Raw genomic sequence first — 22,621 nt, forward strand, 5'->3', positions numbered from 1 at the left:
CAGCTCTCCAGTCTGAGGGAGCCTGGGGAGACCACAGCTGCCTGGGCTCCCTCTTCTCACCCAGCAGACAAAGAGCCTGGGAGGTGGCTGCCTGGCTGGCCCCAAAATGGGAGAGGGGAAGAGCTGAGCCCCGACAGCTCAGCTCCAGCTCCCTGCTGTGTGGCACCCTCAGTCAGCTGCTGCTCAGCCCATTGGTTCCCAGCTTGTGGTACAGAGAAAGCTTTGATGACAGTCCCTGCTTGAAAGAACAAAAAAAAAAAAAAACCCAACCCACCAACCATCTGGAGATATGTGGCCAGAGAGCTTCTCTCCAGCCTCTCTGCAAGCTCAGAAGCCAAGGACCTGCTGCTGCTGCCTCCTTTCTCCCAGGAGACACCAAGGCATGGCCACTTTCCATGACCTACAGCTTTGGTACCACCCATGAGTGGTTTTGCCGGGGGGTGGAGAGCTGCTGCTGCTGCTCAGCCCTTGCTGGAGATCTTATCCCAGGGCTGGAAGCCGCTGCTGAGCTCCGCAAACCTCCCAAACCAGGAGTCTCAGCTCCCTCTAGGGTCAAAAGGAAGGAAAAGGATCTTCCAAAGTTGCTCCACCTGCTCCTACAAGCTCCAGCTGGAGGCTGGGGAGGGTCCTGACCCTTGCTGCTTTGGACAGGGCTGTTGGGTTCCCTAAAGCTGCCCACCAGCCTGTTGTGAAGCCAGCCCCACAGGTGCCCACAACCCAGCTCAGAGGTACCAAAACCTTGGGCTTAAATATTCCTCTTCCACCAAGAACCAGCTCAGGCAAAGCCTCAGGTAAAGTTCAGGCATTCAAGGAAGGAAAAAGCCCACAGGGGGGTCCCCCAGAGCCATGTCCACCAGCTCTGCACCCCTCCTGCCCACTCCTCAAACCACCTCCTGTGTCCAGTTTCATGGGTGAAGGTTGAGCCAAACCTCATCCCATTTGTCCCTCACCCCATTTGTCCTTCATCCCACTTGTCCCTCACCCCATTTGTCCTTCATCCCAGGTATCCCCCACCCCATTTGTCCCTCACCTCAGTTGTCCTTCATCCCACTTGTCCCTCACCCCATTTGTCCCTCACCTCAGTTGTCCTTCATCCCACTTGTCCCTCACCCCATTTGTCCCTCCTCCCACTTGTCCCTCACCCCACTTGTCCCTTATTCCCTTCACCCCTCTGGGAACTGGGAGCTTTATTCCCCTCTGCAGCAAGAATCTGGGGAAAGGGGAGGATGAGAGGGGATGGAACCAGCCCCCAGCATCCCACCCCACACCCACCCAGCGTCCAAGACTCCTGAAAGGTCCTTCCAGGCCAGTGGAGGGGGACCCCAGCCCTCTTGGTGAGCTTGGGGATGGTGGCTATGAAGGAAAAGCTGTGTTCTGGTCGACCTGGAGGGGAGAGGAAGGAGGAAGGGGCCTCCCAGTTCAGCCCTTGAGAGCTCCTGGCCATGTGTGGTGGCTCCGTTCCCAGGCTGAGCTCTCATTTCCTATCGGAAACAACCACATCTCCCTTTGGATCTCACCAGGCTCAGGCTGGAGCCATTCCCCACCACCTCCTTGTCCTCCCCAGGGGCAGACCCCCAGGGCTGAGGTGCTTGTGAAGGAAGGAGAAGTTCCAAAGGAAACAAAAAAGGCAATTAAGAAGCTTCCTCAGGACCTTTCTGGGCTAGCAGGGGTTGTAAAGTTCATGCCACATCCTCTTCCCTTCCTTATGTCCTCCTGGAAGGAAAACTGCTACCTGGAGGTGGTCCCAGTGCCTCTGAGGAGCTCATTAGGACCATGCCAGGGCTGCCATGTGGCTCACTGATGCCTGAACAAAATGTCCCCAACCAGGGATGGAGAGCAGTCACCCAGGAGCGAGTAAGGGAGGTGTCCTCCTTGGAGCATCCCAAGGGACAAGCATCCAACTCCTCCCCTGCAACAAAGACCTTGGACTGGGGGCTTTGACACCCCTCTCCCCACCTTCCTCACCCTCCATCACCTGCTGGCTTGTGCCTGTGTGCTTCAGTTGGCAAAGCCACCACGTTGAGCAAGAGAGGCCTGACCAGATTTCCATGAACAAACTTCCCATAGGGAGCAAAGGGCAGCAGGATCCTGGCCCTTGCCTCAACACCACCTCCCAGGGAGGACTGGACAGCAAAGGGACCACTGACGGGAAGAGGAGGAGGAAGAGGAAGAGGAAGAGGAGGAGGAAGAGGAGGAGGAGGAGGAGGAGGAGGTGGAGAAGGTGGACAAGGCCAGGCTGAAGGAGGTATCTAAGCAATGACTGAGGGGTGCAGGATGGGCTCTGGGACAGCTTCAGAAGAGACTCTTGAGGCTTCCTGGGTCACCACTCACGAGGATGTGTCCCAGGTGCTGGTCCCCAGCAGGGTGGGAGCTGCTCTGTGGCCCCCACGCCCAGAAAGGACATTGAGGAGCTGGAGAAGGTCCAGAGAAGGACAATGAAGCTGGGGAAGGGTCTGGAGAACAGGAATGGTGAGGAGCAGCTGAGGGAGCTGGGGGTGTTGAGCCTGGAGAAAAGGAGGCTGAGGGGAGACCTTCTGGCTCTCTGCAGCTCCCTGCAAGGAGGCTGGAGCCAGGTGGGGGTTGGGCTCTTCTGCCAAGGAACAAGTGACAGGACAAGAGGGAATGGCCTCAAGGTGCCCCAGGGGAGGTTTAGGTTGGACATGAGGAACAATTTGTTGCCCTGGAGGCTTGTCAAGGCCTGTCCCAGGCTGCCCAGGGCAGTGGTGCAGTCCCCATCCCTGGAGGGGTTTCCAAGGCCTGGAGCTGTGGTGCTGAGGGCCATGGGTTGGTGGTGCCCTGGCAGTGCTGGGGGAAGGGTTGGGCTCCAGGATCTTGAAGATCTCTCCCAACCAACCCATTCTGTGATTCCCTGCTCCCCCTGCCCAGCTCCCCAGCCCCGCAGGCGATGGCAGCCACCTCGGTGACGGACGCAGGAGGTGTGAGGATCATCACAGAGGTCATCCCAGCCACAGACCCCCGGGCAGCCCAGCTGGCTGCTGGCTCCAGGCCCTCCCCACCCACTGTGGCATCATTCCAAGTCAGAGGCTTCAGAAGGGCTCAGCCCAAGATGCTGGGGGTGAGACACGGTGTCTGGGGGCACCCTGGGGACAAACACAGACTGAGACCATCCTGCTTGAGGTTCTCCTTGCCTGGGGCAGAGGGGGCATCCAGGAGCAGGTGATGCAGTGGTGCCAAGTGCCAGCACACCAGGCTGTCCCCAGGACCCTTCCTGGCACTGCAGGGTGCATCCAGGATACGGTGTGCCACTGGTGCTGGGGTGGGACAGGGCTCACAGCCTGTGCTGGCAGCACCCTGGGCTGAGAGTGAGGAGTGACCAGGGGGGGTCCCTCTCCCCTGTCCTTCCCCAGACCATCCACATCTTCACTGGGATCATCCACATCTGCTTTGGGATCATCCTGACAGCTTCAGAGCATGAGGCCCCTTCACTCCCTGTGGCCAGTGGGATCCTCTTCTGGCTCGGGGTCTTGGTAAGCAGGGACAGGCCTGGGCCTCACCTCCACGAGGGATGGAGGATTGGGAACCACATCTCCTTGTCACCAGGACCTCCTTGTGCACCCACAACTTCTGGCTGCTCCCTCTGGGGCTGGAGAGGGGCTGGGTACAGCCCCAAAGACCCCTTCACAGCCAGAGGGACACTGGGACGTGCAGGATGGGGGAGAGGGACCTGTGCCTGGCTGCTGACAACCTCCTCCCTCTTGTCTCCTGGAGCAGCTCCTGGTCTCTGGCTCTCTGCTGGTGGAGAGTGACAAAAGGGAGAACATCCTGCTGGTAAGTGGGTGCCCTGAGGCCAGCCTGGGAGGGACAACCCACCCCACTCCTTGTTTCTGTGGCTTCTGCCCCTTCCCGTGGCTCTGAGACCCCTCTGCAGCCTGGACTCACCCCACAGGGGCTACAGCCAAGCTCATCTCACCCTCAGGGATGCCCATCAAGCACAGGGTGGGGACATCTCCACCCTTCAGGGCCTCCATGAGATGCTTGGGGCCTGGCAAAGTCCCTCTCAGGGGCAAAAGATGTCACAGAGAGTGCTTTCTCCAGGAGCAGATTTGACCTGAATGGAATAATGCAGCTTGGAGTCATCCTTAGTCCAACAGCAAACATCTCCTGAAAGAGTTGGAGCTGTTCAGTCTGGAGAAGGCTCCGAGACCTTCTTGTGGCCTTCCAGTATCTGAAGGGGGCTACAGGAAAGCTGGGGAGGGACTTTTTAGGGTGTCAGGTCATGACAGGACTGGGGGGAATGGAGCAAAACTAGAAGTGGGGAGATGCAGATTGGATGTTAGGAAGAAATTCTTCCCCATGAGGGTGGTGAGACACTGGAACAGGTTGCCCAGGGAGGTGGTGGAAGGTTTTTAAGGCCAGGCTGGATGTGGCTGTGAGCAACCTGCTGTAGTGTGAGGTGTCCCTGCCCATGGCAGGGGGGCTGAAACTGGCTGATCCTTGAGGTCCCTTCCAACCCTGACAATTCCATGATTCGGGCAGCCTCTTCTCCAGCTCTGTGGCAACTCATGGAGGTCTATCTGGGAGGGTGGGCATCCTGCTGTCACCCACACAGCTCCTGGCAGGAGGGACAAAGCTGCTGATGGCTGACTCGAGGTGACCCACACAGGTGAAGGCCTGCTGCGTGGTCAACGTGGGAGTCATCCTCAGCACGCTGGTGGCCACACTCATCCACACCACAGCCATCACCCGTGACAGCCCTGGCTGTGAGGCCGCCACGCCACACAGCCTCAAACCTGCCTGGTGCTTCAACCCTAAGAACAAGGTAGAACCTCCTGGCCCTGCTCAGGGGTCTAAGCCTCCCATCACCGTGTGGGATCAAGCAAACAGAGCGATGGTCACACATGGGAGGGGATGAGGTGTGTGCTGCCAGCAAGCAGGACCCTTCTGCTCTCCTCCTCCTCCTTGTAGAAGCTGAGCCATGGGCTGGACTCCATCTTGGTCATCTTCAACCTCCTGGAGTTCTGCGTGGCGGTGGCAGCCGTGGCCTTCGGCTACGATGCCATCAAGCAGCAAAACTACACACGCATGGTGAGAGGGGCTGGGGCTCCTGGGGGGGGCCTCAGGGAATTCTGGCAGGGCTGGGACAGTGCTACTCACCCTCTTCCCTCCTCCAAGGGGCTGCCCCAGGCTGGTAGCGCAGAGGAATTTCTCCACATGAGCCCAACCCCCAAATTCCGACCCCCCCCCCTCCCCTTTTTTTTTTCTCCTCCCAGGCGCTGTAGCCATGGCTAAACCTGCAGCTGTCTGCTAAGAAGCACCGCAAGCCTCAGCCCCGCCGCAACCGAGGCGCCGGAGCCCCTGGAAGTCCTCCCTGGAGCCCGACTCTGGAGCTGGCCACAGCCTGAGACGCCTCCATGCCCCTCCCCCGGGCTCTGCGTCTAGCCCCGGGATGGTGGCTGCTCCCCTCCGTGGTTTTGGACCCCAATAAAGGTCTCTCGCCCAAGTCTAGGCCACGGATGTCTCCAGAGCTCGCTCAGGAAGCGGGGGAGGCCTCACTCGGATGGGATTAGGGATGGTGGTGGTGAAGGGCATCGGGCACAGGCCGCCACCAAGACGTGCCTTGCCCGGCACAAAGATGTCGGCCTCTACCCAGCGCCATTGTGGAGGCGGGAGGTATTGCCCACTACTAAAATGGCGGTCGAGGTCTCGCTGTCGCCGTTCTTCCGCTGTGCGCACAACAGCGCGACCCTGACGTCATCACTCTGCGCCGAAAGGGGAAGGCGCCGCGTGGAGGATGGAGGAGCCCAAGGGGGCGGCCCCGGGGTCTGAGGAACCCAAGGGGGTGGCCCCGGCCCCGGCCCCGGCCCGGCGGCCTCGGAAAGCCTCCAAGAAGCGAAAGGAGGCTGCGGCAGTGGTCATACCGCGGGGCAGGCCCAAGTCGGGGCGGGTGTGGAAGGACCCCGACAAGAAGAGGTGGGTGCGGGGAGGGACTGGCAGGCCTCCGTAGGGGTCCTTCGGGGCCGAGGGGAGTATTTTTGGGGTGCACAGTTGAAGGTAGGGCTGTTTGGAGATTCCTGAGCTCGGAGGGAAGCGCTGTGGGTGCTTTTTGGGTAGATGCCTCGGGGGCAGGGCTGTGTTTGGGCTGAAGCTTGACGAGAGGCTCTGCAGGTGCTCTGGGTGGAGAGTCCCTACAGGGCTTTTGCCCCACAGACACCCCATAGAAGCCCTCTTTATCTGACCCCAGCCCCATAGAGAGTGAACACAGCTGTGGAGGGTTTCTGTGAGCCACGGGGAGCTGAACTCTGCCTTCCCCAGCTGCCAACACGACCCCTCTGCCTGCCCAGGTTCTCACACATGATCCAGGACAAAGCCCTTCGAAGCTCCTGGGCACGAAAGATGAAGGAGAGGCAGGAGAAGAAGCTTGTCCAGGACCTGGCACGGCAGCTGCAGGAGGGGAAGCAGCGGGAACGAGAGGTAACAACCTCTGGGCTGCCTGCTCCAGGCCTCCAGCACCCTCACACCAAACAACTTTTTCCTCAGTTTGAGATGCACTTCAGATGCACCTGGCTTCCACTTTGTGCCCTCTGCCCCTTGGCCTGCCCTGGGCACCACTCAGCAGAGTCTGGCCCCAGCCTCTTGCACCCCACAGCTCCTTTAGCTCTTGCTGAGCATTGCTCAGCTCCCCTCTGGGGCTGCTCTTCTGCAGGCTCAACAGCCCCAGGGCTCTCAGCCTTTGCTGCTCACAGAGCTGCTCCAGGCCCCTCAGCACCTTCAGAGCCTTCACTGGACTCTCTTCAGCAGTTCCCAGTCTCTCTTGAACTGGGGAGCCCAGAACTGGACCCAGTTCTTCAGCTGTAGCTTGACTGGGACAGAGTAGAGGAGGAGGAGAATTGACCTGCTGGCCACACTCTTCATCATGCCCCCAGGAGACCATTTGCCTTCTTGGCCACAAGGACACATTGCTGGTTCATGGGTGACTTGTGGACTCCCAGGTCCTCCTTGGAGCAGCTTCCCAGCAGGTCACCTCTCCTCTGTACTGCTACAGGAGTTTGTTCCTCCCCAGGTGCAGGACCCTCCACTTGCCCTGGTTGAACCCCATGAGGTTCCTCAGCCACCTCTTCATCCTGGCCAGTCCCACTGAATGGCAGCTGCTGTCCTGGTGCCCAATCCAGGCTGTGACAGTCACAAGCTGCACGTCACCCACGCAGGATGAAGTCCCTCAGTCACTTCCAGCCTCCAGCTGAGCTTTGTGCCACAGATACCATGCTTGGGTGGACATCACTTGGGCTGCCACGGCCCCTGCAGCTCCTTGACTGGTACTGGTGGGTCCATACTGGTGGGGATTTAGGCGTAGAGGGAGTGGAGGATCCCCCAGGGAATGTTTTGCTGCTGCTCCCTCAGGAGAAGAAACGGCGAAGGGAGGAGAACATCAAACGGCGCCTGGAGAACGAGAGGAAGGCAGAGATTGTCCAAGTGGTGAGTTGTGGCCTCCAGACCATATGCAGAACTGGGGCTCCAGTTTGCTTCAGTTCCTCTCCTCACCTCCAGTTCCCCTCCTTGGCTCCTCCTGTGAGCAGCTCTGGGAGGACTGGGGCATTCCAAGCAACCCCCACTACACCCAAGAGGATTTCCTCTCTGATGTCCTCCAGAGTGGGGTTGGGAGGGGGGAGGGGACAGCTTCTCTTTCATGCTTGAGGAAACCAAAGAGGGAGTCAGCATGGGGGTGAGCAGCAAATGGGGTGAAAAGAATGAGGGAAACATAGTGCTGGTGGGAATCCAGGCATGATCACCTGAGCACAGTCATGGCTCTTCCACCTGGAAGAGACTTGGGAGCTCAGGGTGGATGTGGAGAAGACTTGCCCAGCCCCAGCGTGGTGGTGAGGATGGATTCATTCCTCTCCCAACACAAGAGCTGGGAGAACCTGGGAGGTGTTTCCCAAGGAGGACTTTTGGCTTCATCTGCTGAGCTGGATGGTTTCACAGACAAGACTTGAGAGTCCCATCCCACATGCTCCATGCCACAGGGTTGGGAAGCTGATAGCTCCACTGTGCCTGTGGCTCTCTCTGAAAATCTCCTTTCTTCCCCTCCCTCACCCCCCAGATCCGGAACCCACTGAAGCTGAAGAGGGCCAAGAAGAAGCAGCTGCGGCGGGTGGAGAAGAGGGACACCCTGGCCCTGCTCCAGAAGGCCCCTGCCAGGCACAAGGCCACCCCAGAATGAGCTGGGGGAATGAGGACACTGCTGCCCAACCCCTGCACCTGGGGTTTCTGTGGCTCCTGCCCCCTCTCCAGGGATGATTCCTCAGCTTGGAGGGGCCCTTGGTGTTGGACACGGCAGGACACAGCTGGTGGGGGTGGTTGTGTTGCTCCAGGACATGCAGGAAGCAGCTCCTGAATCCTTCTCTTTGCCCTCGTGGAATTGCTGGAGATGGAAAATTTGTTTTGACCTGTCCCACATCTGCCTTCTTCTGTGTAAAAACGAAAAGGAACTGACCCAGAATGGCCTCCAATGAATCGATGGCAGAGTGGGGGTGGTGCTGGAAGCTCCATCTCTGGGCTTTCCCTCTTCTCAGCTTTGCTGGGGTCATCCCCTGAAGCTCTCCTTCCTCAGGTGAGGGGTCACCCCCTAAGGTTCTTCTTCAGAGAGGTGAAGGATCACCTCCTAAGGTTCTTCTTCAGAGAGGTGAGGGATCACCCCCTGAGGTTCCCCTTCAGAGAGGTGAGGGATCACCCCCTGAGGTTCCCCTTCAGAGAGGTGAGGGATCACCCCTGAGGTTCCCCTTCAGAGAGGTGAGGGATCACCCCCTGAGGTTCCCCTTCAGAGAGGTGAGGGATCACCCCCTGAGGTTCCCCTTCAGAGAGGTGAGGGATCACCCCCTGAGGTTCCCCTTCAGAGAGGTGAGGGATCACCCCCTGAGGTTCCCCTTCAGAGAGGTGAGGGATCACCTCCTGAGGTTTTCCTTCCTTAAAGAGGGGTCATCTCCTGAGGTTTTCTCTCCTCAGAGAGCAGAGGGTCACCACTTGAAGTTCCCCTTCCTCAAACAGGAGCCTGTCATGCCCCTGGAATTGAGCCCTGGAGCCTGTCACAGAGATGGGAGTGGGGTGCAGAGTGCTACTCAGCTTGCTGTAACCCTGCCTGGGGGCTGTAGAGTGGGTTTTGGTGGGGGTGGGCAGGCTGTAATGAAGGGACTTGGTGGGGGAGAAGTAGGAATTTGGGAGTGGAAGCAGGAATTGGAAGGAGGAAAATAGGGGTTTGACAAAGGGAAGTAGGAGTTGAAGGTGAGGAAAGAAGAAGGAAGAAGGAACTGGGTGGTAAGTAGGAATTGGTGGGGGAAGTAGGAATTTGGGAGGGGAAACAGGAACTGGAGGAGGAAAATAGGAATTGGAGGAGGAAAGTAGGGATCTGGAGAAGGGAAGTAGAAATTGGGGATCTTTTGGGGGGCCAGGGTGCCACAGGCAGGGGGAGGGGACCTGGCCTGTGGGCACGGGCGCAGCTCAGCAGGGCTGTGGGACTGGTGCCAGCCTGGCAGGGTCATGGGGCAGGAGGGTTCTGCCCTTGTTGGTTCTTGGGCTAATGATTGCCCAGGCTCGGGATGAGCACATCCCAGCCTCTCCCACCTCTTCCCAGAGCTCCAGCAGCAGCTCAGCCTTCTGCCCAGCAGGGTAAGAGTGCCGGGAATGTTGGGGGGGGGGGGGGGAGGGGGGGTGGAACTGGAGCCCATCCCAAGGAGCTTCAGACCTCGTGGGCAAGCAGAACTTCGTGGTGGGGCTAAGGCTTTGTCTCCTCCCAGAGCTGGCCGGGGGCCAGCAGCTCGCTGGGTTCCCTCCCTGTTGCCGTGGGATCGGACTGGGACTGGGCAGGGGGGTGGGGGGAGGCTCGTAGCCACTGCTCCCCGGTAGCCCCTACCCCTGGTAGCCCCCTACCCCCAGGACCCCCTACCCTGGTTCTGCCCCAGGGTACAGAGGAGGAGGAGGGGGAGAGGGGCTGATGTCTGCTGGGGACACTGGGGCTGAGGGACAGAAGAAAAAGGGGTGGCTCTGACCAGGACTCAAGACCCCCTACCCTGGTTTGACCCTGGGGCACTGAGGAGGAGAATGGGGAAGGGGGACAGTGGGGGCTGGGGGCACAGAAGAAAAAGGGATGACTCTGGGGGTGACCCAACTGCTGAGTGAGTTGGGGGGGGGCGGGGGGCTGTTGCTCTGTGTCCTCAGAGGGGTCCTGCAGGCCCCTCTGTGTTCCTCCTTGGGATCCCTGGGGATGGTCCCCTGCTGCCAGCCCACTATGGGCCGCCAAGCAGCTTCCCCCTCATTCAGTGGGGCAACCAACCATGTGGTGCTCAGGGGGTGTGATGCTCATCTCGAGACCTCACCTGGAATATTGCATCCAGTTTTGGACTCCTCAGTTCAGGGGGACAGGGATCTGCTGGAGAGAGACCAAGGGAGGGCTACAAGGACGGTTGAGGGAATGGAGCACTGCCCTAATGGAACACAACTAGAAATGGGGAGATGCAGATTGGATGTCAGGAAGGAATTCTTCCCCGTGAGGGTGGTGAGAGACTGGCACAGGTTGCCCAGGGAGGGGGTGGAAGCCTCATCCCTGGAGGTTTTTGCAGCCAGGCTGGATGTGGCTGTGAGCAACCTGCTGTGGTGTGAGGTGTCCCTGCCCATGGCAGAGGGGTTGGAACTGGCTGAGCCTTGAGGTCCCTTCCAACCCTGACAATTCTATGAGGAGAGGCTGAGAGCCCTGGGGTTGTTCAGTCTGGAGAAGACTGAGTGGGGATCAATGTCTATCAATATCTGAGGGCTGGGGGTCAGGAGGCAGGGGACAGGCTCTGCTCACTTGCACCCTGTGCTAGGACAAGGGGCAATGGAGAGAAACTCCAGCACAGGAGGTGCCACCTCCACATGAGGAGGAACTTCTTCAGTGTGAGGGTCACAGAGCACTGGAACAGGCTGCCCAGAGAGGTTGTGGAGTCTCCTTCTCTGGAGACTTTCCAGCCCCATCTGGATGTGTTCCTGTGTGACCTGTGCTGCATTCTATGGCAGGAGGGTTGGACTCGATGACCTTCTGAGGTCCCTTCCCACCCCTGACATCCTGTGTTAGGAGGGGAGGGGACAGGCTCTGCTCACTTGCACCCTGTGCCAGGACAAGGGGCAGTGGATATAAACTCCAGCATAGGAGCTTCCACCTCAACACGAGGAGGAACTTCACTGTGAGGGTCACAGAGCCCTGGAAGAGACTGCTCAGAGAGGCTGTGGCGTCGTCTCCTGCATCCCCATCTGGATGCGCTCCTGTGTGCCCGCTGCTGGATTCTCTGGCCCTGCTCTGGCGGGGGGGGGGGGGGGGGGTTGGGCTGGGTGACCTCTGGAGGTCCGTCCCAGCCCTGCCGTCCTGTGCCCCGCAGCATGGTGGAGGTGCGAGTCAGCCCGGGGCGCTCGCTGGCGGACCGGCCGGTGCGGGTGGAGGTGCGGGGCCTGCGCCCTGCCCAGCTGGTGACGCTGTGGGCACGGCTGACGGACGAGCAGGGCGAGCAGTTCCAGGCTCGAGCCTTCTTCCGTGCCGACCCCGCGGGGGCGGTGGACCCCGGACGCCACCCCGCGCTGGGCGGCAGCTACTCCGGCGTCTGGCCCATGGGGCTCTTCTGGTTCCTGCGACCCGACAGACCCTTCCGCCGCCTGCTCAAGAGGGACGTGGCCGGCAGCCCCTTCCTGGTGCAGCTGCAGGTCTTCGACGGCGCCCAGCTGGCCGTCAGCCCCCAGGGGCGGCCCCTGGCGTGCTGCCAGGCGGAGCGGTGGTACGTGGGTCCCGGCGTGCGGCGGGTGCCCGTCAAGGAGGGCAGGGTCCGCGGAGCCCTCTTCCTGCCGCCCGGTGAGACATGGAGCACGGGAACCCCCGGGTCACCCAGCCTGTATCCCCCGGGGATGCCTTGGGGTCGGCTGGCATGGCGCTGGTGGCTCCTCTCTTGTGCCCCGTGGGTGAGGGTCTCTCTCTCTCTGGATGCCCACAGGAGCAGGACCCTTCCCAGGGGTGATTGACCTGTTTGGGGGTGCTGGTGGCCTCATTGAGTTCCGAGCGGGGCTGCTGGCCAGCAGGGGCTTCGCGGTGCTGGCCTTGGCCTTCTTCGCCTACGACGACCTGCCCCGCACCATGGCCCAGCTTGACCTGAGCTATTTTGAAGAGGCAGCTGAGATGCTCCTCCGGCACCCCCAGGTGAGCTCTGCAGCAGCGTGGGGGGCTCCTGGCAGCAGGGATGTCCTGGGGAACATCTCGGTCAGTAGGATGCCATGATGACCGTGAAGGACATCCTGGTGAATGGGGGTCTCCTGCTGAGCAGGGGTGTCCTGGTGAATCAAGGGTCCTGGGGATGTCCTGGCAAGCAGGAAGGCAGTGGTGAATGAGGGACATCTCAGTGAATGGGATGTCCTGGTGACCAGGGCCATCCTAACAAGCAAGCTGTCCTGGGGACATCCCAATGAGATGGTGACCAGGGCTGCCCAAGCTGTCCTGGGGACATCCCAATGAGCAGGATATCCTGGTGACCAGGGCTGTCCAAGCTGTCCTGGGGACATCTCAATGAGCAGGATGTCCTGGTGACCAGGGCTGTCCAAGCTGTCCTGGGGACATCCCAGTGAGATGGTGACCAGGGCTGTCCAAGCTGACCTGGGGACATCTCAATGATCAGGATGTCCTGGTGACCAGGGCTGTCCAAGCTGTCCTGGGGACATCCCAGTGAGATGGTGACCAGGGCTGTCCAAGCTGACCTGGGGACATCTCAATGATCAGGATGTCCTGGTGACCAGGGCCATCCTAACAAGCAAGCTGTCCTGGGGACATCCCAGTGAGATGGTGACCCGGCCTGTCCAAGCTGTCCTGGGGACATCTCAATGAGCAGGATATCCTGGTGACCAGGGCTGTCCAAGCTGTCCTGGGGACATCCCAATGAGCAGGATATCCTGGTGACCAGGGCTGTCCAAGCTGTCCTGGGGACATCCCAGTGAGATGGTGACCAGGGCTGTCCGAGCTGTGCTGGGGACATCTCAATGATCAGGATATCCTGGTGACCAGGGCTGTCCAAGCTGTCCTGGGGACATCCCAACAAGCAGGATGTCCTGGTGACCAGGGCTGCCCAAGCTGTCCTGGGGACATCCCAGTGAGATGGTGACCAGGGCTGTCCGAGCTGTGCTGGGGACATCTCAATGAGCAGGATATCCTGGTGACCAGGGCTGTCCAAGCTGTCCTGGGGACATCCCAACGAGCAGGATGTCCTGGTGACCAGGGCTGCCCAAGCCAGCAGGTTGTCCCAGTGGCCAGGCACTGAGCGGTGCTGCCCACTTGGCTCCATCCTCTCCCACCGCAGGTGCGAGGCCCTGGCCTGGGAGTGGTCGGCGTCTCCAAAGGAGCAGAAGTGGCCCTGGCCATGGCCACCTTCCTCCCACAGGTGGTGGCCACAGTGTGGATCAATGGCACGGCCTCCCTCCACGGCAACCCCCTGGTCTACAAGGACCTCCTCATCCCTGCCATCCCCTACTCCATCGAGCGAGTGATCTTCACGGAGCTGGGGGCCATGGACAACTTGGCCGTCTTTGACGACCCCCAGGACCCTGCCTACAGCACCTCAGCCATCCCCACCGAGAAGATCCGAGGGAAGGTCCTCTTTGTGGTGGGGGAAGCTGACCGCAGCATCAACAGCAAGCTCTTTGCTCAGCTGGCCATGGCACGGATGGCACCAGGGAGCTGCCGCCTCCTCTCCTACCCTGGGGCTGGGCACTTGATAGAACCTCCTGGCTCACCCCTCTGCAGCATGTCCAGCATTCAGGGCACCCCCAGGCCTGTGCTGTGGGGAGGTGAAGCCCAACCCCATGCCCGAGCCCAGGAGCACTCCTGGCAGGAGATTGTCCGCTTCTTGGAGCTCCACTTGGGTTCTGTCGCCACTGTGAAGCTGTGATGGCCGTGGGGATGTGGTGGAAGGGGCTGGGGCTGCCCCAGGTGCTGTCCCACCACTCAATAAATTGCAGTGATTCTGGGCAAGCTGCTGTGGGTGCCCCCTGCTTTAGCCTGGATGGTCTCCAGAGGTCCCTCCAGCTCCCACCACGCTGAGGGTTCTGCGATCCTGCCACCTGCATCCTTTGCTCATGCCGTGAGGACCCTGAGGTCCTGGTGATGGCACACTGGAGGACCCCTCTGTGTGTACAGGTCCATGTGTTCTGCAAGGTTCTGCACCTGGCTTGAGGCAACCCAATAGGTGGGGGGTGAAGGGCTGGAGAGCAGCCCTGTGGAGAAGGCCTTGAGGGTGAAAAGCTGGAGATGAGCTGGCTCAGAAGCCAGCAGCATGGGCAGGGAGGGGATTCTGCCCCTCTGCTGAGACCCAGCTGCAGTGCTGGGGCCAGCTCTGGAGCTCTCAGCACAGCAGAGACATGGAGCTGTTGGAGCAGGGCCAGAGGAGGTCACAGCGGTCATGGGAGGGCTGGAAGCCCTCTGCTGTGAGGCCAGGCTGAGAGAGTTGGGGTTGTTCAGCCTGGAGAAGAGAAGGCTCCAGGGAGACCTTCTGGTGGCTGAGAGGGGCTGAGGAGAAGGCTAGGGACAGACTTGTGAGCAGGGTCTGTTGTGACAGGACAAGGACTGATGGTTTGGAACTAACAGAGGGAGACTGAGACTGGAGAGAAGGGAAAAATGTTTGACCTGAGGGTGGTGAGAGCCTGTCCCAGGGTGCCCAGAGAGGTGGGAGCTGCCCCAGCCCTGGCACCACTGCAGGTCAGGTTGTTTGGGGCTCTGAGCAACCTGCTCTAGATAAGAAAAAAAATCTGCTGAGACTGGCACCTGGGCTGGGCTGAATGGTGGCAAACGGGCATCTGGGCACGTTCACACCCAGCTTGTGCCATGGCAGGGTGCAGGAGCTGGCACCAGCATCAGGGATTCATAGAAAGGGTTGGGTTGGAAGAAACCTTCAAGATCATCCAGTTCCAACCCCCTGCCATGGGCAGGGACACCTACCGCTAGCTCAGGTTGCTCAAGGTCTCATCCAGTCTGGCCTGGAAACACCTCCAGGGCATCCACAACATCCCTGGGACATCTGTTCCAGTGTCTCAGAGCCACCATGGCACAACTGGTGGGACCATGACCATGCTGCCTTTAGGGTGATGGCAGGCATGAGAATGAGGTGCAGGGGAGCAACCCCAGAGCAAAGGAAGGTGACAACCAGACCAAGGGGTGACCTGGGGATCCCCTGGCCCTTTGCAATGCTCAGGGCAGGTCTTGATTCCTCATTTGGGGGAAGAGTCTCTCCTGACTCTCCATCTCCACAGGACCAAGTGCTCTTTGAAGGGCTTTTGGTGCCAGTGGGGCAGTCAGGGTGGCAGCCACCACGGAGAAGGAGTATTTGGGGACAACTGCCCCATTCCCCAGCCCTTAAACCTCCCTTGGTCCCTCAACAGCCTCCCAATCCTATGGCTGCCCTGGGGGTGTCCACGGGGGAGCCAGATGCCCCCAAGAGCTTGTGTCAAACCCCCAGGCTGTGTGGCCAGAGGGCAGGTGGGCACACGCCAGCCCCTTCCTTCTGCCTGCTTGACTTGGTGCCAGCTCCTGTCCCTCTTCCCTGGCAGGAGTCTCTCCCACGGTGTTTCTTTGACCAGCTCCGCGTTCCTGCCCGGTCACCGTGGCACAGCCACGGAAGGTGAGCACGGGGCTGGGGGCAGTGAGGGCACTGATGGCAGGGGAGCGAGGAGCCCTGGACAGAGCTCAGGCAGGAGGCACCACCCTGGCACGGCCCCCACCAGTCATCTGATCCCTGCTCTGGCTGGGTATAAATCCACCTCCTCAGTGCTGCCCCACGGAGAACCTCATCCTCTGACCACCACCACCACCATGGGCCGGGGCTGCTCCCTCCTCCTGCTGCTTCTGCTCTTGTCCCAGTGGCCAGGAGCTGCCTTCTCACTCCTGCGGTCCCGGTACGACTGTGGGGACTATGGGATGCAGCTCCAGGCCTACCCCAGCCGTGGCCGCACCGTCCGCTTCAAAGTCATGGGTGAGTGGTGGCACGAGTGGGTGGGAGCCCCCCATCACCCTCCCTGGGGGTGCTGGATCAACCTGGTTACCCCAATAAACCTGAGCGCCCCAGGGTGTCGGTGCCCTGAAGGGATCAGCCCAACGGCTTGAAGGAGCTCGGTGAGAACCCAGGGAGGGTTGCTGGCTGCTTGCCTACCCCAAGGAGCATCGTGGCACCTGGTTGTGCCACCCCCACCCCACCACCCATCCCCGTGGTGTCCCCCCAGATGAGTTTGGCACCCGCTTCGATGTGGCCAACTGCTCCATCTGCCTCCACTGGCTCAGCACCGGCGGGGATGGTGCTGTCATCTTCTCCTCTGGCTACGATGGTTGCCATGTCCTGGTCAAGGTGAGGGCCATGTCCTGGTCAAGGTGAGGGTCCTGTCCCACTCCTGAGGTTCCCTCAGTGCTGGAGGTGACTGTCCATGGGTGAGGGTCGGGCATTGGAATGTGCTGCCCAGGGAGGTGGTTGAGTCACCACCCCTGGATGTGTTTAAAGGTGGTTAGGACGTGGTGCTTGGGGATGAGGTTTAGGGGTGAACCTTGTAGAGCAGGGTTCGGGCTTGGACTTGGTGATCCTGAGGGCCTTTTCCAACCTGAGTGTTTCTGTGATTCTGTGACTGTCTCTCCTGTCCCACCACAGGACGACCGCTACGTGCTGAGGGTGCAGCTGGAGGAGCTGCTGCTCAGCGGGGTCATGGCAGCCTTCTATGAAGTCAACATGACCTGCCCCAAACCAGGGGACTACGAGGTCCTCAGGGATGGCAGCCAGGCTGGTCAGGGCAACGGCATCCACCAAACCCAGACTGATGTCCTTGTCCCCCTGTCCCAGCCTGGCCTCCTGCACCATGTCTCCCAGTCTTCCCTCACCATCTCTAGACCCCAGCTCAGTGCCCAAGGCCACTCGGAGCAGGTTCACTCCATAGCTCAGACCCAGCCTGTCCTGGTGCGCCCTGGGCTGCAGCCCCAACCCCGGCCCAGTTTGGTTCACCCAGGGCTTCCAGCCCAGCCTGGCCAGGCTCACCTGGGCCTTCAGACCCAAAACCAGCAGGGCTTAACACGCCCAGGCAGGCAGCCCCCAGTCCAGCCTGGCCAAACCCAACCAGGGCTCCTTCGCCCAGGCCTTCAGTCCCAAACCCAGCCTGGGTTGGTGCATCCAGGAGCTCAGACCCAGCCAGGTCTTCACACCCCAAACCGGCCTGGGTTGGTGCATCCAGGAGCTCAATCCCAACCAAGTCTTCACACCCTAAACCGCCCTGTGCTGTTGAACTCTGGAGCTCAATCCCAGCCAGGTCGTCAGACTCCAAACCGGCCTGGGTTGGTGCAACCAGGAGCTCAGACCCAGCCAGGTCTTCACACCTCAAACCGGCCTGGGCTGTTGAACTCTGGAGCTCAACCCCAGCCAGGTCTTTACACCCCAAACCGGCCTGGGCTGGTGCAACCAGGAGCTCAGACCCAGCCAGGTCTTCACACCTCAAACCGGCCTGGGCTGGTGCAACCAGGAGCTCAGACCCAGCCAGGTCTTCACACCTCAAACCGTCCTGGGCTGGTGCAACCAGGAGCTCAGACCCAGCCAGGTCTTTACACCCCAAACCGGCCTGGGCTGTTGAACTCTGGAGCTCAACCCCAGCCAGGTCTTCACAACCCAAACCGGCCTGGGCTGGTCCATCCTGGAGCTCAAACCCAACCCAGTCTTCTTCAGCCAGGGTTTCAGACCCAAAACCATCTGGGGCTGCTGCACCACAGTGTCCAGTCTGGCTCAACACATGCTGGTGCTCAAACTCAAGCAGGCTTCATCCACTCAGGAGCTCAACCCCCAAACCAACCAGGCTTCTCTCGCCCCAGCCTTCAGACCCACTCCCAGGCTGGTCTTCTCCACCCTGGCCTCCAGAACCAAGCTGGGCTGGTCCATGTCAGCAGCTCCCAAGGGGATACAGCAAGCCCAGCACTCCAGTCCCGACCAGGTATGGTACGTCCTGGACTTCAGGCTCAGCTCCACTCAGGTCTGGAACATCCAAGACTTCAACCCCAGACCAGTCTGCTGCAATCCACAGCTCTCTTCTACCCCTCAGCAGGGGCAGGTAGGTCAACAGGGTGGGATGGAGACTCTCTACAACTACCTGACAGGAGGTTGTAGCCAGGTTGGGGATTGGTCCTTCTCCCAGGCAACCAGTGACAGAATGAGAGGACAGAGTCTCAAGCTGTGCCAGGGAAGGTTTAGGTTGGATGTGAGGGAGAAATTCTTCACAGAGAGATTGGCCATTGGAATGGGCTGCCAGGGGAGGTGGTGGAGTCACTGTCCCTGGAAGTGTTTAAAATGAGACTGGATGAGGCACTCAGTGCCATGGGTTAGTTATTAGATGGTGTTGGGGACAGGTTGGACTTGATGATCATGAAGGTCTTTTCCAACCTGGTTAATTCTGCAACATCTAGCTGGGGTTTGGGACCTCCTTGTCCCTGGAGCAGCAGGTCACAGGTGTGAAGGGACACATGGTGTGGGCAGGAGGGTGGTTTGGCATGGGGTGGGCAGGTCAAAGGTGGGCAGGAGGACGGTTGGGCAGGGAGGGAGCGGGTCAGGGGTGGTCAGGAGGAAGCTTGGGTGGGTAGGATGATGGTTTGGCAGGGGTTGAGCAGGTCAGGACGGTGCTCAGGGTGACGCTGAGGGCAACGTCCCTTCTCTGGCACCCCAGGCACCCAGCTGACGCGGGAGCAGTGCCAAGTGGCCGCGGGGAAGATGCCCTGCATGGCCCCAGAGGGTCGGGAGGCCTGCGTGCAGGCAGGCTGCTGCTACAACGACATGGACCGCGTGACACCCTGCTACTATGGCAACACAGGTGGGACGCTGCCTGGGGGCCCCGGGGACACCCCCTGGCCTTGGCCACCCCTCGCCAAGGGCGGCTGTGGGGCCCCGCCGGGCTGACGGAGCCCATCCCTCGTGCCACAGCCACCGTGCAGTGCCTGCTGGATGGGCACTTCGTGGTGGTGGTGCCACGGGGCCTGGGCACCCAACCCTACAACCTGGACAGCGTGAGGCTGGCCAGCAGCCAGCCTGGCTGCGAGCCCCTCAGGCTGAGCGAGGCCTTCGTCATGTTCCGCTTCGCCGTCACCCAGTGCGGCACCACCGTCCAGGTAGGGATGGGAACCCCCCACCCCATCCCACCCCACCCCACCCAAGCCCAGCCCAGGGGACCCCCCACCCCATGGGTGTGTCCACCACAGGTGATTGAGGACCATCTGATCTATGAGAACCAGTTGATCTCAACTGTTGATGTCCAAGGGTCTCCCCGTGGCTCCATCACGAGGGACAGCATCTACATGTGAGCCAGGACCACCCCCTCCCAGCAAAGCCCATCCAGCTCCCCTTTGCCTCCAGCAACACCCAGACCAGTTCCCTCTACTCCTTACTGGTTCTGGAACTGGGAATCCCTCTTTGAGGGGTTGGAGGAGATGGAGGGGCATCCAGGTGTGCTCTGCTCCCCCACAGCCTCCAAGCTCGTTGCATCTACAATGCCACTGACCTCCTGCCACTCCACATGGAAGTGGCTGTACCCCCCACATCCATTCCCCTGGCCATGCTGGGGCCACTGGGGCTCCAGTTACGCATTGCCACTGGTGAGTAGCCCACTCAGGACTAGAGGCAATGGCCTCGAGTTGCCCCAGGAGAAGCTCAGGTGGGACAGGAGGAGAAATGCCCACACCCAAATGGGTTGTGAAGGTCTGGCCCAGGCTGCCCAGGGCAGTGGTGCAGTCCCCATCCCTGGAGGGGTTTCTGAGCTGTGGAGAGGTGGTGCTGAGGGCCATGGGTTGGTGGTGCCCTGGCAGTGCTGGGTTAAGGGCTGGACTCCAGGATGCTGGGAGGTCTCTTCCAACTCAAACGATTCCCTGATTCCGTAATCCACTGGACCTCCACCTGGCTCAGCCTCTCACCCTTCCCACAGATGAGACCTACAGCTCCTACCACCCCAGTGGTGACTACCCCTTGGTGAAGGTTCTGCGGGACCCCATCTACGTGGAGGTTCGCCTCCTGCAGAAGACTGACCCCAACCTGGTGCTGGTCCTACACCACTGCTGGGCAGCCCCCAGCACCAACGCAGCAGCTGAGCCCCAGTGGCCCATCCTGGTGGATGGGTGAGCAGGGTGGGGGACAACAGGAAGCTGGAGAGGTGTGGGATGGTCCTTCTTGCATCTGGGTCGGGGCAATCCCAAGCACCGATATAGGCTGGGCAGGGACTGGCTTGAGAGCAGCCCCCAAGAAAAGGACTTTGGGGGTGTTCTGGGGGGGGGGGTGCAGGGGGATGAGAAGCTCAACATGAGCCAGCAGTGTGCACCTGCAGCCCAGAGAGCCAACCAGAGCCTGGGCTGCAGCAAGTGTGGCCAGCAGGGCCAGGGAGGGGATTCTCCCCCTCTGCTCCACTCTGCTGAGACCCCACCTGGAGCTCTGTGTCCTGTTCTGGAGCCCCTAGTACAGGAAAGATCTGGAGGTGCTGGAAGGTGTCCAGATAAGGGCCATGAGGATGATCAGAAGGCTGGAGCACCCCTCCTATGGAGACAGCCTGAGAGAGCTGGGGTTCTTCAGGCTGTAGAGAAGGCTCCAAGGAGACCTTGTGGCCTTCCAGTATCTGAAGGGGGCTACAAGAAAGCTGGGGAGGGACTTTTCAGGGTGTCAGGGAGTGATAGGACTGGGGGGAATGGAGCAAAACTAGAAATGGGGAGATTCAGATTGGATGGCAGGAGGAAATTCTTCCCCCTGAGGGTGGTGAGACACTGGCACAGGTTGCCCAGGGAGGTGGTAGAAGGTTTTTAAGGCCAGGCTGGATGTGGCTGTGAGCAACCTGCTGTAGTGTGAGGTGTCCCTGGGCATGGCAGGGGATTGGAGCTGGCTGAGCCTTGAGGTCCCTCCCAACCCTGACAATTCTCTGATTTTATAATTCTCTCCAGGTGTCCCTTCACAGGGGACAACTACAGGACCCAGCTCATACCTGTTGGCCCAGCCTCCCCCCAGGTGCCCTTCCCCAGCCACTACCAACGCTTCGCCATCTCCACCTTCACCTTCGTGGAGCCTCCATCCATGGCAGCGCTGGAGGGAGAGGTGAGTGGAGCAGCACCACCCCGAGGGCTTGGTCATGAACTTCAGAGGTTCTTGGGGGTCCTCCTGAGCCCCTCAAGTGTTGGCAAGCCCCCTGGCCCTGCTGGCAGCCCACTGGTGGTTTCCAGGTGTACATCTCCTGCAGTGCTTCCGTGTGTCACCTGGCCCAGCCCGAGCCCTGCCGGCCCTCCTGCCAGCTTGGGGTGCCCTCACGTAAGTCTGGGGGCCAGCAGCTCCTTGGGGACCCTCCACCTGCCCCTCAGCTTTCTGTGCCAACCCCTTGCCTCTCCCCAGGAGCACGTCGGTCTGCAGAGGACAAGGGGACAGCTGAAGCCACGGGGATGGTCACCTCTCAGGGAGGTGTCATCTTCCCAAAGGTCCCCAAGCTGCACAGAGGATGAGACTGAAGGAGCTGGGTGAGTGGTCCCTCAACTCTCTGAACTTCTCCTTCATCCCAGCTCTCACTCACTCTCCTCCTTCTCTTCCTCCTGCACAGCTCCTGCCTCCAGCCAGATGCTGCTGGATGTCTCCAGGCAAGCTGGAAAAATAAACCAGTGCCCAGCATGGCTTGGTGGCTGTTTGTCCCTGGGGAGGGGTGGAAAGAGGAGGGTCCCTTGTCCCCATCTCAGAGCTGGCAGCACCCACAACTCCCCCCAGCTCCACCAGATTGTGATGGTCCCACAATCATCAACTCTTTTTGCTTGGAAGAGACCTTTAAGGTCACAGAGTCCAACCCTCAACCCAGCACTGCCAGGGCACCACCAGATCATGGCCCTCAGCACCACAGCTCCAGGGCTTGGCAACCCCTCCAGGGATGGGGACTGCACCACTGCCCTGGGCAGCCTGGGACAGACCTTGACAGCCCTCAAGGGCAACAAATTGTTCCTCATGTCCAACCCAAACCTCCCCTGGGGCAACATGAAACCATTTCCTCTTGTCCTATCACTTGTTTCTTGGCAGAAGAGACCAACCCCCACCTGACTTCAGAAGGTCTCCTCTGTGTATGACACCCCAGAGCCTTCCTCCCCCCTGAGGATGATGATGGGGGCTGCCACACACCCCTCTGCTCAACAGCTTCTTTATTTCCTTAATGAAACTAGAGAACTGCTTACAAAACCCTTCATGTTCTTCCCCTCCCACCCTCCTTCCATACATCCTAGGCCACACAAAGATCCACCACCCAGTAAGGTTGGAACCAATTTGTTGTATCAGCTACAGCCACAAAGCAGAACCCAAAGCCACAAAGACACACACACGAAAAAACAACAGGGACAAAAAAAAAAAAAAGAAAAAAAAAAAAAAAAGGAAACTAAACCCAAACAAACAGCTCCAGAGCAAGGAGAAATTGACACCAAACTTCTCCTCTGCCAAACAGCTACACAGCAGGGAGCCTGGAGAAGTAATGAACCACTTGGATCCCTCCCACCACCCTCCATCTAAGCCCAAATTTCCCACCCTCCCACCCCAAAAAAAAAAAAAAAAAACAAAAACAAAAACAAAAAAAAACAACCAAACCCCAACCAAGCAAACCCACC

General features: G+C 59.9%; 4 protein-coding genes across 4 annotated transcripts; all 4 read left to right on the top strand.

Annotated features, from left to right (window-relative positions):
• Positions 1–2,905: 2,905 nt before the first annotated feature.
• Positions 2,906–5,710, top strand: LOC128974238 (membrane-spanning 4-domains subfamily A member 15-like). Its single transcript, XM_054390793.1, has 6 exons — positions 2,906–3,076; positions 3,369–3,488; positions 3,730–3,789; positions 4,625–4,780; positions 4,927–5,145; positions 5,468–5,710. Exons 1-6 carry the CDS (start codon positions 2,906–2,908, stop codon positions 5,708–5,710), a joined length of 969 nt encoding a protein of 322 aa, XP_054246768.1.
• Positions 5,711–5,752: 42 nt separating this feature from the next.
• On the top strand, positions 5,753–8,399 carry CCDC86 (coiled-coil domain containing 86). The gene is made up of 4 exons (XM_054390794.1): positions 5,753–5,931; positions 6,303–6,432; positions 7,360–7,434; positions 8,060–8,399. Exons 1-4 carry the CDS (start codon positions 5,753–5,755, stop codon positions 8,177–8,179), a joined length of 504 nt encoding a protein of 167 aa, XP_054246769.1. The 3' UTR covers positions 8,180–8,399.
• Positions 8,400–11,358: 2,959 nt separating this feature from the next.
• LOC128973911 (acyl-coenzyme A amino acid N-acyltransferase 2-like) lies at positions 11,359–13,904 on the top strand. The gene is made up of 3 exons (XM_054390398.1): positions 11,359–11,827; positions 11,967–12,169; positions 13,317–13,904. Exons 1-3 carry the CDS (start codon positions 11,365–11,367, stop codon positions 13,902–13,904), a joined length of 1,254 nt encoding a protein of 417 aa, XP_054246373.1. The 5' UTR covers positions 11,359–11,364.
• A 1,916-nt stretch (positions 13,905–15,820) lies between these two features.
• On the top strand, positions 15,821–21,487 carry ZP1 (zona pellucida glycoprotein 1). The gene is made up of 11 exons (XM_054390795.1): positions 15,821–15,980; positions 16,228–16,349; positions 16,644–18,081; positions 18,691–18,834; positions 18,945–19,129; positions 19,220–19,317; positions 19,485–19,612; positions 19,939–20,128; positions 20,939–21,089; positions 21,215–21,299; positions 21,381–21,487. The coding sequence occupies exons 1-11, from the start codon at positions 15,821–15,823 to the stop codon at positions 21,485–21,487; spliced, it is 2,808 nt and encodes a 935-aa protein (XP_054246770.1).
• Positions 21,488–22,621: the final 1,134 nt, after the last annotated feature.

This window comes from Indicator indicator, chromosome 21 (assembly GCF_027791375.1).
Source record: "Indicator indicator isolate 239-I01 chromosome 21, UM_Iind_1.1, whole genome shotgun sequence".
Classification (NCBI taxonomy): domain Eukaryota; kingdom Metazoa; phylum Chordata; class Aves; order Piciformes; family Indicatoridae; genus Indicator; species Indicator indicator.

Excerpts from the sequence above, each read along its gene's own strand:
- LOC128974238 (XM_054390793.1), top strand. The coding sequence starts at position 2,906 with ATGGCAGCCACCTCGGTGACGGACGCAGGAGGTGTGAGGATCATCACA. Across the intron at positions 3,077-3,368 it reads CTCAGCCCAAGATGCTGGGG|ACCATCCACATCTTCACTGG; the intron begins GTGAGACACGGT and ends GTCCTTCCCCAG. Across the intron at positions 5,146-5,467 it reads CCTCCAAGGGGCTGCCCCAG|GCCACGGATGTCTCCAGAGC; the intron begins GCTGGTAGCGCA and ends GCCCAAGTCTAG.
- ZP1 (XM_054390795.1), top strand. The coding sequence starts at position 15,821 with ATGGGCCGGGGCTGCTCCCTCCTCCTGCTGCTTCTGCTCTTGTCCCAG. Across the intron at positions 18,082-18,690 it reads CTACCCCTCAGCAGGGGCAG|GCACCCAGCTGACGCGGGAG; the intron begins GTAGGTCAACAG and ends CTGGCACCCCAG. Across the intron at positions 19,318-19,484 it reads ACGAGGGACAGCATCTACAT|CCTCCAAGCTCGTTGCATCT; the intron begins GTGAGCCAGGAC and ends GCTCCCCCACAG.
- LOC128973911 (XM_054390398.1), top strand. The coding sequence starts at position 11,365 with ATGGTGGAGGTGCGAGTCAGCCCGGGGCGCTCGCTGGCGGACCGGCCG. Across the intron at positions 11,828-11,966 it reads AGCCCTCTTCCTGCCGCCCG|GAGCAGGACCCTTCCCAGGG; the intron begins GTGAGACATGGA and ends GGATGCCCACAG. Across the intron at positions 12,170-13,316 it reads TGCTCCTCCGGCACCCCCAG|GTGCGAGGCCCTGGCCTGGG; the intron begins GTGAGCTCTGCA and ends CTCCCACCGCAG.
- CCDC86 (XM_054390794.1), top strand. The coding sequence starts at position 5,753 with ATGGAGGAGCCCAAGGGGGCGGCCCCGGGGTCTGAGGAACCCAAGGGG. Across the intron at positions 6,433-7,359 it reads GGAAGCAGCGGGAACGAGAG|GAGAAGAAACGGCGAAGGGA; the intron begins GTAACAACCTCT and ends CTGCTCCCTCAG. Across the intron at positions 7,435-8,059 it reads AGGCAGAGATTGTCCAAGTG|ATCCGGAACCCACTGAAGCT; the intron begins GTGAGTTGTGGC and ends CTCACCCCCCAG.